Source organism: Pelodiscus sinensis, chromosome 27 (assembly GCF_049634645.1).
Source record: "Pelodiscus sinensis isolate JC-2024 chromosome 27, ASM4963464v1, whole genome shotgun sequence".
NCBI classification, from domain to species: domain Eukaryota; kingdom Metazoa; phylum Chordata; order Testudines; family Trionychidae; genus Pelodiscus; species Pelodiscus sinensis.
The window spans coordinates 4,417,759-4,433,474 of record NC_134737.1 but is presented as its reverse complement, the minus strand read 5'-3'; the positions used below and the strand labels follow the sequence as shown (position 1 = coordinate 4,433,474).

The following is a 15,716-nucleotide window of genomic DNA, read 5'->3' as shown; positions in this document are numbered from 1 at the left end:
AGATCAGAATGCACGGGGCCCTGCTTAGCCCTTCCATGAGATTCAAAGTGACGCATCACTGCTGGCAGAGTCACTCTGAGCTCCCTGTGATCAGTTAATTAGCTTTCTGCGCTATTATTATGTCGTCATGGTGAATCTACCCACTCTTCCGAGAGACGGGAGAATGGCGGCAGCTGTAATTAGAGGCAATGTCATTAGAAACTGCTTCATCTAATCAGGCTTTCCCGCACCTCTCCTACCATTCAACTTCGTTGCCACAAAGCAGGCCAAGGACAATACAGGCCACGGTGTGCCACGGCAAGGCAAGATGGTGTAATTCATACATTGCTGCTTGCTGCGTGTAAGTTGCCGCTCGTCTGCTGTAATTAGAACATGCAGACAATTTAAAGTGAGGGCAGGATTTTACAGGTCAGTATCTGCAGGTGGCCTGAAAATAATCATATATTGAAGGGATTAATTCTGCCCTTGAATGCACACATGCCAGCTCCTCTGATTTCAAATGCAGGATGCAGTCTGGCCCTGTGCTTGAGCAGAAGAGGAATCAGGGCCTGCTGACCTGGGAGTGGGGAGGAAGCACAGGGGCAGTTGCCCCAGAGCCTGGCGACTCAAAAGGGCCTGTGGCTCCCTTCTGCGCTGCTGCTGCTACTGCAGGAGTGGTGGCAGCCAGATGCGCAGCATGCGCCAGAGGTTCTGGGGGCTGTGGGCAGGGGTGGGGGAGAAGGGGGCATCGGCAGTGCTGAGGGCTGTCCCTTCTGCCTGAGGTCCCGCGCCTTCTGGGGGTGTGGAGCCAGGCTCCCCGGCATCTTCTCCAGTGGTCTGGCAAGTCTGTGACCCCCCTGAGAGGAACGGGTGATACATAAATTGTAATGTTAGTAGCTGGCAGCCTCAGGGAGCACGGGGGCAGAGTCAGACACAGTCCCTTGCTCTTGTGTTCCTCAGCATTTCATAATATGATGTATCCCTGATTCGCCCATTCACTGCCCCTGAAGGGGCAATGGGCTGGAACCGGGACTAGACATGAGTTGTCTGGTGCATGGAGGATTACCGCATAAAACTCTCCTCACTGCATGCAGAAGGGACACTACTCCACAGACCTGGAGGAGTGGATGAGCTCCTTCAGCAGGAGCCCATGGGGTCAGCGGACCTGATTTCATCACCCCAGACAGTGCGTGCTCCTGAAAGAACAGAGTCTTCTTCCCTCCCTTCCCATCCCCTGCAAACTTACACACCCTGGGTGGAATGTTCACAAGCATCTGTGTTGGACTGTCCCTACTCCTAGTGTGTTTGTTCAGGCTAACGTTGGGTGCTTCTGAAAGTCCTACCTGTGCTGTCCAAGAGATATGGAGTGCCTCTCCCTCTCAAGTGCACAGATATGCATGTATGCTAGGCTGTCATGGATGCACAAGCCTGCTGTTGTAGTATGGAACGTGTGGTATGTTTGCCCAGGACTACCTCAGGAGAGACTGGCTTGAGGACTATTCAAAGGGATTTACCAATTGCTGTGAGGTTGGTTTGGGATTTTTGGGACATCATTTTAATATGCAAATCATGTCGGGGGATAAAAAGAACATACATAGAAGCAATTCGCTGCCATCGCAGATTCAGTCACTCTCCTGGATCAGATGACATAATGGGATTAATGAGAAGAAAGGAGTTTGCAGCTGAAACGGTTGAGAAGTTGCACTGGGGTGGTGGAAGGGATCACATCACACACACGCTCTGCTCCTTCTTACCCATAGAATTCGCAGGTCTGGTTTCCCAGGAACACAGACACACTGCTGCCGGCACCCAGGTAGTGGCCACTGATGGTCACCATGGTCCCTCCTGACTCCGGGCCGCGGCTGGGGCTCAGGGAGATCACAGCTGGATTCTTGAGAAGGAAAGGAAAGAAGAAGGTCATTGATTTTGTCTACTAGGAGCCAGAGTTTCCTGGGATCAAGTCAGGATCAGCTTGTGTCTGAGGGAACACGGAGACACAGCAGAGAGAGCCTCCTCCATTCTCACTTCCGAGATCTGGTACCCTGAGCTGCTGGGAGTAAAACTCACCTCAGCATCTGCAACCCAATTCTGCTGCTACATCCTAACAAGTCTCAACTGATCGCATCCAAACAAGATTCCCCCCCCCAAAGGCTTATCACTCAGCTACATATGGGTATCTTTCCTCACAGAAAACCAGCAAAAGGCAACCCCCCTCACAAGACAACCTTTTTGCCAAATTTCAAGTCTATTTTTTTGCCAATTTTTTCAAGTCTTAGAATGGGAAGTGTTGGGTAACCTTAACTATTTTTCAGCACTATCAGCGTTGCCCATAATACACACAAACCAACAACAATATTGGGTGGAGGGTTGGATAATGGAAGGAATTGTTAGGGCATCCCAGGGAACTGAAAGTCTTATATTCCTTTGACATCATGCCAGTGGTTTTTATTGTAACAATGCCAGTTTTTATACTGGCTTGCATCAGTGATGGCTATTTATTCCTTTTAAGACAATCTGCAGAAAGCAGGTGCCTATTTGTTTTCAATCAGAGGATATAACCAAATTGGTTTACTAATGCTTATGCTTAGAAGTACCGAAAGAACCACCAGAATGGATTAGACCATCTGAGTCAGTATTCTGACAATGGTTGGCAGCAGATGGTTCTGGGAAGCACAAGGCACCTCAGAATGGACCAATATGGAATAACCTGTTGAGAGCGGGGCAATGAAGATGATTAGGGGCCTGGTGCACATGACCTATGAGGAGAGGCTGAGGGATTTGGGCTTCTTTAGTTTGCAGAAGAGAAGAGTGAGGGGGGATTTGATCGCACCCTTTAACTCGCTGAAGGGGGGTTCCAAAGAGGATGGAAAGAGGCTGTTCTCAGTAGTGACGGATGCAGAATAAGGATCAATGGTCTCAAGTTACAGTGGGGGAGATCTAGGCTGGATATTATGGAAAACTATTTCCCTAGGAGGGTGGGGAAGCACTGGAATGGGTTCCATAGGGAGAGGGTGGAATCTCCATCCCTAGAGGTTTTTAAGTCTCAGCTTGACAAAGCCATGGCTGGCTTGATTTAATTGGGGTTGGTCCTGCTTTGGCCAGAGGGCTGGACTTGATGACATCCTGAGATCTTTTCCAGCCCTATCATTCTATGATTAAGCAGTTTGTGGCTGGCTTCTCTCTCTCACTCAATTTTTATCTTATCTAATGACAACACCAATACAGATTTGAATATTAAAAACAATGCTTATCAGTGAATTTTAAGTCTGAACCTCAGATACATCAAAAAAGCAGTGATTCAGGACCAAATAGACATGCGAGCAATTAAGCAATTGTATACATTTCCAACTTCAGAGTGGCTTTCAGTTAAATTCCCATGGACAGCTCCAGAACCTAACTGAGCTAACTGATCTGATGAAGTGGGTCTGGCCCATGAAACCCTCTTGTTAGTCTTTAAAGTGCTACATAGTCCTGTTTTTTGTTTTAACCGAGCTAATGTTTGAATGGCAAATTGATACGGACCTGTATAGATCCACAGTTCCCTGCTGATCCATGCCAAGATCAACTTCCTAGAACAATACATTAATAGTAGAATTAATTTGTCACTGGCTGATGAGAATTTCAATTATTGCAATTGGGGAATGATTACTACTAGATAAAGTAAGCACTCTGTGTTGGATTCATTCTGTTAAGCTTTTTAAGCGCTAAACCGTATTTAGATTACTTTCCTCAATTTCTCTGTTTTTATCTTTAAAATTCTCTTGATTAATAAAGCTTAAATTTAAGAACTCCTGAGTGTGTGCACTTTAGCTATTCAACTCCATGGGAAATTACTTATTCAGTGTGTGCTTTATATTCTGTCTTTGTGGTCACTTTTTTATGTATCTAAACCCTTTATGAATCCTGCTATGCACCTGACATCAGTGCATAGTGGCAATGAGTTGCACGAGATTACTGCATTATGTTAAAAAAAATTCCTTCATTAGTTTTAAATTTGTCACCTTTAAATTGTATAGAGTGTTGCCTTGTTCAAGTATTACAGGACAGAGTACAAGGCATCTGATAAAATTCAAGAAGTTTCTAAGAGGTACCACCCTGAACAGTCTGGCTCTGCCCCCAAAATGTCATTCTCCTAAACACATGAAAAAGGGAAGGGCAAGTGGTAGGAATGTTAAAAAAATAAATCCAATAACCTCCTTTTGGCCAAAATGCCAGATCTCACAAGAGGCAAGTAAATAAGATTTTCACATTTCTAGCTTGTATGATTCAGTGTACATTATGGGAGATTAACAGATAGGCTCCACCTTTCCAGATAAAATGGGCACCACTAAGGTGATAGCGTAGATCCTGCAGGATTATCAGACTTCGGATGAGCTCACTAAGGCATGAACACTCTCATGGTCAGAAAATAACTCTGCTTTAAAGATACCAAACAATTTTATTACTGCATTTAATGGAATTTGTAGCTGTGCTGTGGGATGGGATTAAAAGCCAAACATCAAAGGAAACTATGTACACTCAGGTTTTGATGGCTGAGGGGGAAAATGATAGTAAATGAAGTGCTGAAAACAAGGGACAACAATGCAAAGAGCAATATTGCTCAGCATTTGTTTAACAGGTTGCTGCAAGGTATTACTCCAAGATTAATCCTTGCAGTTACTTTCAGCTGGGCTCTGGTTATTATTTAAACATAACTCACGAGTTCCTTCTGTGTGGCTATATAATTTTCCTTTAAGAAGTAGCCATTCTTCTACAAAGGAATTTCACTAACCAATGAGAAAGAGAGACTGAAGAACTGGAATTCACCTACAGATGTGACATGGACACCCTGGGCTTGAATAAAGACATTGACTGGTTGGTGCACTACAAAGCCAATTTCTCCTGCCTTTAACATCTGCATTTTCACATTAAAAGCTATGAATGGGACACATCCAGCTCACTCAATTAGCCCCATTAACACAGGTCCTACAATTAACAGGTACTTCTGCTGTTATACATATATCTTGGTTAATGTTATTTCCACTCCAACTCATCTGATGAAGTGGGTTTTACCTGCGAAAGCTCATGATTCTATGTATTTTGTTTAGTCTCAAATGTGGCACAGAACGACTCATCTGTAAAGTTTGAGACTAACACGGCTACCCCTGTTGGACCGTTAAGAACTGGCAGTCTAAGAAAGACCAATAAGAGACCAATTGCCTAGGAGTGGGATCTGCATAGGCATGGAGAAAGGGACACAGAGCTTTTCATTTGAAGGCTGCCAAATCATCCAGCCAAGATCCCTAATGTGCAACGCTATTACTCTTTGGTGATTGATAGTGGACTGTGGTCTGGTGTCCCCATCACAGCAACTCCTGCCACACTGGGTAGTAAGTGAGACCTCTAGCAGTCACAGGAGAGAAGCCCAGGATTCAGTGGGTAGCGGAGACTGAACTTCTCAGCATTACAACTTTTGCCCCAGGGGTGAGCCACAGTGTTGGGTAGGGTTGTGTTGGTGCATCGTATGTTACAAGTGTCCTGTGCATAAACATTACAGTATGCTTAGCTGAGCAGAGCGGTCGGCTTGGCCCCCTTCATTAGCAGCATCACAAAACGCAATCATACCTCATCATGGACAATGTATTCAAAGCCCGTCTTTATTCAGTAACAGGCTTATGCATGAGCTTTGATTTTTAACACATGGTGAAACATTTTGCTGGAGACTTGAATTCAAGTTTCTCAGCCCATAAAATAGAGGATTTAAAATTAGCTTCTTTTGATAGCATGAAACTCTGCTTTTATTTTTATTTCTCCACTCTCATCTGAGGAAGTGGGTTGCACCCACGAAAGCTCATGATACTATATATGTTAGCCTCTAAGGTGCTACAGGACTACTGGTTGTTTTTGTAAAGTTACAGACCAACACGGCTAACCCCGGAGACAATCCTTAAAGAAGCCTCTTGTGTCTTTAAAGTTGGTAAAAATGGAATTATGAGTTTTAATTAACATTTGTAAGATGTTTTGAGTCCCTCAAGTAATAGGTGCTACAGGACTGTAGCAGACAGCCCTTCTCCTCATTGTCTTCTCTGGTTACGCTGACGTTCAAACTCTCTCCTGCAGCAGGCTGGTGACATATAATTATTTTACACCACTGCAACGTCATTGAATAAATAAAATCCCAGGGCAAGGTGACGCTCATAACACTAAGAGATGGCAGGGTCTGGCCTCATTTATCTATCAATTAGATTACAAATTATGGCCAATTGGTAAGTGCTAGCATTTCGCTGCACGAACAGATTCCACTCAGCATAAAATCAATGTGGTTGGATAAAGTGCCCTGCGAAGGCAAAAATGGAGATACGAAAAACCCCAGCTGCGTCTTGCAAGTTTATGAATCAAAAGGCTGCTAATTAAATAAAGGAGAGAGGCAATGATCACTCAACCAGCAGAAATCCACTATCCCAAAAAGTAGTTCTTGATTAAGTATATGGATGGAATTGACACTGAATTAGCAACCTTAGGGGAAGTACTGGAATGCAAAAGTACTCCCTTCCTCAAATAGGCTGCAGGAGACATTTAAAAGGTAGAGATAGACAGGAAGTCAGATATACAGAGTATTTGCATGTGAATAATAAAAAGTGGCTTCACCAAGCCTTCAGTATCTTAGTTTGATACAATAGAGAGCAGCAAAAAGCAGCACAATAGATTTATCCCAGTAAGTACGTCCAAAAGTAAAGTGTCTTCATTATTCTTCCCTTCCCTCACAAGAGGACTGTTGTGAGCAATATGACAGCCATTCCATGGCAGGAGAGCGACTAGCTACAGGCTGAGCACACCTTAACATGGTGCATCTGAAGGTACTTTACAAACAGGACCTAACTGGGCTTAACCATTCTGTGCAGCAGGGAAAGAGAATCACCATTTAACATAACTTGGAAAATAAAACAGAGGTCTGGGGGCATACATTTAGTCACCTAAGTCTACATTCAGGTTGAAGGCTAGTGGAAGGCATGGGAGCATGTCTGAAACATGAGACTGCTTGATTAGGAGTTTAACAGCTTGTACAATGTGACAGGGAAGAGTCATAGTTAGAATTCGGGACTTCATGGCTTTCCATCAACTCCCCTCCCCATCACTAGTCCACTGAAGGCATGTTCTAGTGCAGGGCTACTCAACTTTTGAAGCCCTGGGGGCCACAATGATACTCACAGCACATGAGGAGGGCTGCAACTTAATTGTGGTTGCATATACATGCAAATATATATGCAAATATATGCAAATAGTGTCTTGCACATGACAGGCATGGATACTAAGATTAAAGCAAGACTACACAACACGCAGGCTCCATTTAAATCAGTTCTGCTGGTATTAATAAAATGCAATATTTACCCCATTTCCACCCATATGACAACACTTTTAATGAGCAGTGACTGTCCAGGAATTTAATTACTAAAATGCATAGTAGCAGAAGACCATTATATTGACTCCTTTTTTGTTTTGGCTCCACCCCATGGGCCGTGTGTTGAGCCCCATGTAAACCCAAAGTGCACTGTGGGCACTGTTGAGTAGCCCTGTCCTAGTGCATGCATCGGGCCAAAATCAGAGCAGATGCTTTAGCTTTCCCATCTCCCCCGCATTGGTTTTGCCCAGATACTCACCACAAACGTGTACTGTTGGGAGGACTTGGCCATGAACTCAGGTTTGCACTCTCCAATGCAGAGGAGCACTGGCCCCGAGCTGATCCCTGGGAGTGCCTGCCCCATCTCACACACAATCCTGAAAATATAAAGCCCACAATGAGACCATAGTCGGGAGACGCAGCAGCAACTTAGTCAGCTTGACGATTCCTTTTCTCCCTTTTATTTTGATGCCTGCTGCTCGCCCCTTTGGAAGGTGCTAATTACTGAGTCTATTTCTCCCCCCATGTAGTAATTTTAGAAAAAAACCCTCAAAATTAGACATAATTATTACAAGCTGTAAACTCCAGAGCAATGCAGAGCTCTAATGGCAAATTTATTAGCCTGAAGCAAAGTGACTGTGAAGTCCGCAGAGTAATGGATGAGTTCATTAATGGAACAACGCACATTGTAGGCTCCTGTTTAATAAGAAATGGAGAGGCCCGTTAACGGATGACAGACAAATGATACAGGCCTTGGCGTAGAAGGCAAGTTTGACTTCTAGAGAATACTCCCAATACAGAGGAAAGCAGGTTAGTGGAACTGAATTGTGCAAAGTATACTTCATCTAGTCCTGATGGGTACCCAGACGTGTGCTCTCAGGAAGGGAAGGTGTAAAATATTATGATGTTTTGAATGTGAATGTAAGATACTCAACAGAAACATAATGGATCCGGATGGCAGCTCAGGATGGTGGGTGGGGCGAGAAGCAGGAAAAAAAATAAAGGAACAGCTTGATCATGGTTGCATGACACATATCTCCATGGGTCCTATGCTCACCAGGGCAGCAGCAGTAATAGTTAACATCTACTCAAAACAAGAACCAAATCATCATTTGTCACAACACGCTATTCAATAGAGAGGCAGTGAACCCAAGTTTTTGAAGTGACCTCAGCCGGTGTGGATCCTTAGCAATGCCTCAAAAGAGATTTTGCCAGGAGACATTCCCAATGTAGTGCTGGAAACACCATACACCAGAGCAGTTTGCTAAAGCCTGCTAACCAGACAGACTAAAAGTGAACAGCTGAGTCTCACTGTCCACACGGAGAGGAGCAAGAAAGGTGAACAAAGAGGATCAACTGTGAAAAGCAGACTAGGCACTCAGATATCCTGGTAGTGAAGGCCCTGTAGATTAAGTGGTTGGATACATGGAATGGGATATGATAGATAGCTAGATAGATATTAATACAGGTTGAATCTCTCTAGTCTGGCACTCTGTGGTCTCGCAACATCCATGGTCTGGCATGATTTTAGTTATCCAGATGTCCACTGATCCTGGGTGTGGTCAAGTTTCCCATGGTCCCATAAAGTGTGTTTACAGCCACCAGTCCTGGCTCCCAGTGTTCTGTGCTGTGATTTAGCTCTATTTTACCCCTAAATGTCTTCTAATAGCCCAGCAAGCAGTGGAAGTGTTGGTAATGTGACTAGACTATACTGACCTCCCATGGTCTGGAAAATGATCTGGTTTGGAACTGGTTAGGTCCCAAAGGTGCTGGATTAGAGAGGTTCAACCTGTACACACACACTTATAATAGAAAACCCTGCTGCAGAGAACTGGCTGGTCCCTGGTGGTCAGTCCCAATGGGAAAGGCCACAGGCAGATGGTTCATAGATACTGAAGTCCCTCCCAGAGCAAGACTGAGGATACATTGGCTGGGAGAGAGTGAGGAAAGCTTGTACTTGTGCTTAGATAAACAGAAGTCTTCAGTCTCTGGAGCTATTGTTTGAGCGGCTCTCACCCATGCTAAACTCACTAGCAAATAAAAAGGATTTTAAAAAAGCAACAGGAAAAGAAACCTGCAGACAAAACACTCAGCAATGCTAGGAGGCGTAACAAAACACAAACATGCTAGCAAAGAGCCTTAATGTGAAAGCTGCTATCACTACACATCAAAATGGGTTTCCTGTAGAGACGCTGCCTTTGGAGAACAGAGGTTCAAGTGTCTCCGTCTTGTGCCTAAATTTTCCAAGCTTTGCTCTCTCTTCTCCTTTCAACTAGGCAGACTTTTCTCCCTGGAGCATCGTTTGGCTGCTGTTGCTCCGCAAAGGCAGGAGCAGCAAGAAAAAAGAGAGCAGCTGTTTTGGGCACTGGCAGTCAATGGGCTGAGCAAGTGTTGTTTAGACAAGGCGGGGCAATGTGGTTGCCACAGTTTTCAGAGAGGGGAGATCAGCTCTGTTCCCTCCACCAAATGGGCAGCCAAAAACCAGGAACTAATGGCAGAAGCTGTAAAGGAAGAGTGGTGGGACCCAGGTTTTATTCCACACAGGAGGAGAGGGCGGGCTAACCGGGCAGCTGCCTGGGGCACCAACCGATGGGGGGCGCCTGATTGAAGTGGTAAGGGGTGCTGCGCGCCCGGGGGTGGGGCTGCACATGCACCTCGCACCTGCTGCCTGGGGCGCAACTATGGCTCAGTCCAGCACTGGGAGAGGGGACACTAGTGCAGGATTTCAGCAAACACAAGAAAAGATCAAATAACCAAATATTAGCCAATAACATGGGCTTTTCATTTGTCAGCAGGCCAAAAACATCTGTGCATCATCCCAGAACAAGTAATAGGGGACATGTGGTTGCATACATCGCCAGAGATGTTGGGAGTTTGGGATGGTGGCACAAGCTGCTGGCTACATCTGATCTCCGATTCCTAGTCCAGGCCAAAATCCCAGCAGGTACCCTCCTACAAAATGATGCACTCGGCAGAGCTGTAGGGTGCTGATTACTGGGCTAAGTGGCCCTTTAACCAACATTAACCTAATTGCCGGCTGATAGATTGCATGGCTGGAACATATGGCGAGTCATTATCGTCTCGGAATTCAGTCTGCCCACAGAACCCTGAAGAGGGTCCTTTTATCCAGATTCAACTATAAAAGGCAGCTCTCATGCGAACACTTGCTGTTATCTGCCCAGGATAAATGTTTTAATGATGTTAACAAACTTGGAAAGCTGAAGAACTGTAATTGGAATCGTCATCATAAAATCAGGGTTTCCCACCATCAAAGGAGGGTAATTTTATCATCTCCCATCCCTGATTTCAAGAATGAAATACGGCAGTTTTAGACCATAATGGGCAGAGAACGGGGTCTTAAAGTGGCATTAGCGCCCTGCTTTGAGCCATTCCGATAATAATATTAATACTTCACACTTCTGTAGCATCTCTCAATCCGTGATCTGAAAGCACTCCGGTGATGTCTATGCTAAGAGCTAGGTGTGTGAATTTGTTGCTCATATACACGTACTTGTGCTCTCTTCAAGCTAGCGTGAGTATAAAAAAGCAGCGTAGCCACAGTAGCTCTGTTAGAGGTGGCATGACTGCACTGTGCCAAGTAAAACCAACCTGAAACTGGCAGATACATACTCAGCATGGTTCAGCCATGACTCCAAAGCAGCCTCCCATACCACCACAGTGTCATTAATACTTATACTCGCATTAGCTTAATGAGAACCAGCGTAGGTGACCATCAAAGAGGGGCATCACGCTGCTAGGCTGTAGTTTAGACATAACCTTAGCTGCCCCCAGTAACAACAGTAGATAATGTTATCGTTTTTTAGAGATGGGTAAACTGAGGTACAGAGGGATTCAAGTGACTTGCCTAAACTTAAACAGCAGATGAATGGACAACCTTGGAACAGAATCCCCAAATCCCATCTTGCTGTCTCCTGCTCTAACCACTTGGACAGTATTTTTTAAAATATGGGCTCAGCCCAGCTTGAAGTCCCTTCTCCCTACTGCCTGGGGCTACCAAAACCCACATTCCATTCCCCTCACTGATCTGAGTGGCAGGAATTGACCTGGACCTTGACTTCACCCTGTGTTGGCGAGTGCAGAGTCTGGGGAATAGGCTCAGGAGCTGAACCTGGCAATCCAAAGGGGAACTCAAGCTGAATGCCAGAGCTCTCCAGAGCAGCTCTCCTGCACCCTGGCCTTGTAGACAGGTCTAGCTCACTGAGTGGCTCCCTCTTCTCACCCTAAAAGCTGTGTTTCGTCCACATGCAAGGAATTGAGTTCCCAGGTGCTTTAGCTAGAGACACTGCTGCTTTGCTGGGACTGCCAAGCAAAGAGGTGAATTCAATCCAGCTGCTTTTAGGGACACACGCTGCCTCCGCTTTGGGAGCCAGACTGAGACCCACCAAGGTCTTTTCACTCACACCATTCAAGAACAGCCACTTCCAGCGGCGACAGACCCTGGCGCAGGTCCACTCCCAGGCCGTTAGGTTTCTCCTGCAATGTTGTGCTGTGTCTGTACTTGGCTGCCTGACCATTTGCCCGTGCAGTAAAGATTACTCAAAAAGAAGTTGCTTAGCATATTCCATCTTGCCCTGCATGAATGCACCTTCCCCTCCCCTCTCATAGGCATATTGGCACCTTGGCTAAAATAAAACACAACTCTGACAATAAAAAAAAAAAAAAAATCCTCCCCCGCAATGGGGACATGTGTCACTTTGGGAGGTTTATTTGCCTGTCCTCTGTTATGTGCCTATTTTCTAATTTTCGGCTGACGTTTTTCTCAGCGAAATAAATGAATTGACTCCAGTGGAGGCCTATTCGGATTAAACTGCTGTCACCCCTCACATGCCTAACAAATGGTTACCGGCAGCCAGCAGCACGGGATGCATTCCAACCAGAGAAATGTGTGTGTGTGGGGGGGAGGGAGGTGGAAAGGCTGAGGGTAAATAGCAAGGTGCTCATACTAAAGTTGCTTAGCGAAGCAGGAGCCGTGGTGCAGGAGGGAACAAAATGCTTAATAAACCTTTAAAAGGGCTGTTTAATCCCTGGGAGGAAATCCAAGCACGGGATCCCCTGGCGGGTGTAAAGTGGCACCGTTGAAGTCAGGAGAGCGACATTGGCTTACAGCCCCTGAGGATCTGGCCCTGAAAGCTCTGCCGCAGCTCTGCAGAGCAGGGAGGAGAGAGGCAGGCAGTGACCAGAGCATGCCTCTGACTCATGGGTGGACAGTGTGAGGAACGGGCCTCCTGAAGGGCCGCGGTCCACCCACCTGTGAGGCTCTAAGAGCGAGGCCGAGCGCACTTACTGCTCTGCGATGATGTACTGCTCCCGCAGGGGTGTGCACTGCACCCCCGCCACCTGCACGCTGTGGGCAATCTCGGAGAAATCCAGGCCCAGGTTCACGCCGTGGATGGTCACTCGTGTCCCTCCTTCGGGGGGCCCTGACACCGTCAGGATCTGGAGAGGAAACAAGAGACGTCACTAGCTCCTCCTGGCAGCTGCCTTGTGCCTGCTCATGGCTTGGCTCTTTCGTTACATCAGCTCTGGGAGGGGGAGATCTCCAAGGTCTGGCAGCTGTACCTAACTGTCCAGAAGCCTGCTAGTCCTCCTGCCTACTTCCCCTCACTGCTTCCCACCAGCAAAGGCAGCACTGTAGGGAAGAACTAATCCACTAGGCTTCTTCGCAGCCACTCTGCTCCTGCAGGAAAGGGGGAGCTGCGTGCAGGAAAGTCAGCACGGCTGAATGCAGAATGCGTATGCAGCCCCCGACACGATCCCAGGCCCAGCCGAAGAGTTTGCGGGTCCCAAGGCGGCACGCTGACAGCAGTTGCACCATGCGACTGGGTGCCTCCCAGCCAGGGCAACGAGTGAGTGGGTGGGGGGGAGGAGGGCGTACGCTGGGCAGCCTGCGGCCCTCAAGACATGGGGCCCAAGGCAACCACCTTGCTTGTCCTGCCCTAGAATCAGGCCTGCTTGATTCCACAGCATAGACCTGCCGGTGACTTTTGCTGGGCACACACGTACCATTAATGACCGTCTTTCATTTCTTCAGCCTGCTGCGGGGAGTCAGGCTGATTCTTTCATGAGCACCAGGAGAAAATGGGGAAATCGCCCAGGGATCCTCTCTGATTCATTGGGCTTTGCAGATGATGCTTGTTTACAGTGGTTCGTTCACACAAACACTCAGGCTTCACCAGGTCAGGATCTAAGAGACTCTTTGGATGGTTTACCCAGAAGCCCAGTGCCTCCTTCACTTATTTTGCAATATAATTAATTTAAGCTGCACGCAAGCACCAAACCCTGCAACCTGAACTAAGCATGTTAAGTAGCATGTAATTGACTAATCGAATCATTGATGCATTTTTACATCGACTATTCAATAGGGTGGCGCTGCCCCTTTGAAACGCCACGGCATTTCAAAGGGGCAGTGCTGTGTGGAGCCCATGATCAGCTGGGGAGTCCCCAGCTGATCCCAGGCTCCATGTGGCACTGTTGCTTTGAAGTACTTCCCTCTGCTCTCTCCTTTTCTACCTCTATCTGATAGAGGCAGCAAGGGGAAGGGAAGCGACTAGTTGACTATCCTGTTGACTATCCGATAAGCATTTGCTTATCGGACAGGCAACTAGTCGACTATTCCATATATCCCTAACCTGAACCATTTCCACCGGGCTCTGTCCTGAGACTCATGTTATCATCCTCAACCCAGCACACACCTCTCACTGCCATCTCCGTATCATGCTCAGTCTTCTTGCTGTAATCAGGGGAGCCAGCGTCTGAGCCCACTGTGCTGGAACTGGAGTGAGGCAGCAGGCAGAGGCCTAACCAATATCAGCAGCAGAAATGTGGGCTACACTGATAGGATCAGCTCCCTTTTTATCTACTATTTATTTGAGAGTCTCTCTGTTTGTTCAAGAACTCCTTCTAAACGGTAAGAGCTAGAACCACCAAATTCAGTATCCAGATTCCTCGTATCATAACTTAAAGCAAGGTCAGGGTTTGGTTGTGCCAGGACAATGGGATGTGCCTAGAATAGGATTGCTTCTCAGAAAACCATGCTGAAAAGAGACAGAATCACCAGACGGGTGAAAGGGGCTGGCTGGTGGTATATTCCACCCGCCCCCATCCAGGATTGCTCCAGCCTGGAGCCTTCCACCCCCAGGAACCCTTTAGGGAGGGTGAGGTGGGGAGCCGAAGCTGTATGAAGTGAGGGGAAAGTGCACAGTTTGCTGCATTCCTCACTCTGGCTGGGGGGCATAGCGGGCAGATGAACCTGGACCTGCCCCAGCCAGAGGACATGCACCCTTCCTCTGGCTGCATCTGCAGAGGCCATGGAGAGGTGCTCCTCACCTGGCTCCAAGCTGCTGGTAAGAGAGGACCAGGGTAGTGTTCTCTCTTCGAGGCAGCCTGCATCCTGAACCCCTCATCCCCAGCTCCACCAGTTTATTTTTCAGAAAACAAACATGTAATTGAATTAGGGATCCAATCAATGCCAGGTGGATCTTCTAGCAGACATAGAAAAGATCATAACCTTAAAGAAGTGAGCTGCTGCTATGGAGAACTTCGTTAAGTTCTGCTTTGGACAGGCTCTGAATGTTAATACCACATTTTATGAGTGAGTAAGGCAACGAGAAGCACTTCAAACAATTCTTTGAAATGCTAAAGGGAAAGGGGTAGGCTCGGAAGAGGTCCCTTCATAGAGTCCTTCAATCGTGAGTGCCTCCACTTGCAATAAGGTTTCATTAAAGAGCACGTTCCCCTCCCCAGCCAGTGAGGGGCCATAGGACTGGGACCCAAGAGGCTTGGGGTCCAGTCCTGGCTCTTGCACTGGCTTGCTGAGAAGCCTTGGGAAAGTCTCCATGCCTCAGGTCCGTGTCTGTAAAATGGGGATAAGGAAAGAGACCTGCCACCCGTGAAGCACTTTGAGACAGATAGTGAAATTGCTAGTTAAGAGCAAAGGACCATTATTAGTATTAATGCAAGACTGACTTAGATTAGTCTTAATCCCAGCCTTTGATTCCCAGCACCAGCTGTCTGGTCCTCCTACCATCCTACCAGCTGCCCACTTCCCCCACAACCTCAGAACAGCTTCGTAGGTGGGATCTGCATTGTTAGTACATAGAGATGAACTGTGACACACCAGCACTGATAATCATTCATGTTGCCAAATGCAAAGTAGCCTAACCGGCATGTGCCCCTCCCCATGACTTCTATGGGCGATCCCTTTTTAATTCCCTCCACTTACCTAACGCTGGCCTCCTCTCATATCCTTTGTGATCAGTGCAGGAGCTTGCTTCTCTGAAGTGTTTGTGGCCTGGAGTAGCCTCCCTTCCTGCCTCATCTTACTGTCTTCCTGCATCCT

At 46.9% G+C, this 15,716-nt stretch overlaps 1 protein-coding gene across 3 annotated transcripts in view; it reads right to left on the bottom strand.

Moving 5' to 3' along the window:
• Window positions 1–15,716, bottom strand: part of PLXNA2 (plexin A2) — a 326,357-nt gene that overhangs the window by 64,344 nt on the left and 246,297 nt on the right. For all 3 annotated transcript variants that reach the window (XM_075909971.1, XM_075909972.1, XM_075909970.1), the window contains exons 13-15: window positions 12,663–12,814; window positions 7,617–7,734; window positions 1,734–1,870 (exon numbers count right to left, since the gene is read on the bottom strand). In XM_075909971.1, coding sequence (XP_075766086.1) covers window positions 1,734–1,870; window positions 7,617–7,734; window positions 12,663–12,814 — 407 coding nt within the window. The remainder of the gene's footprint in view (window positions 1–1,733; window positions 1,871–7,616; window positions 7,735–12,662; window positions 12,815–15,716) is intronic.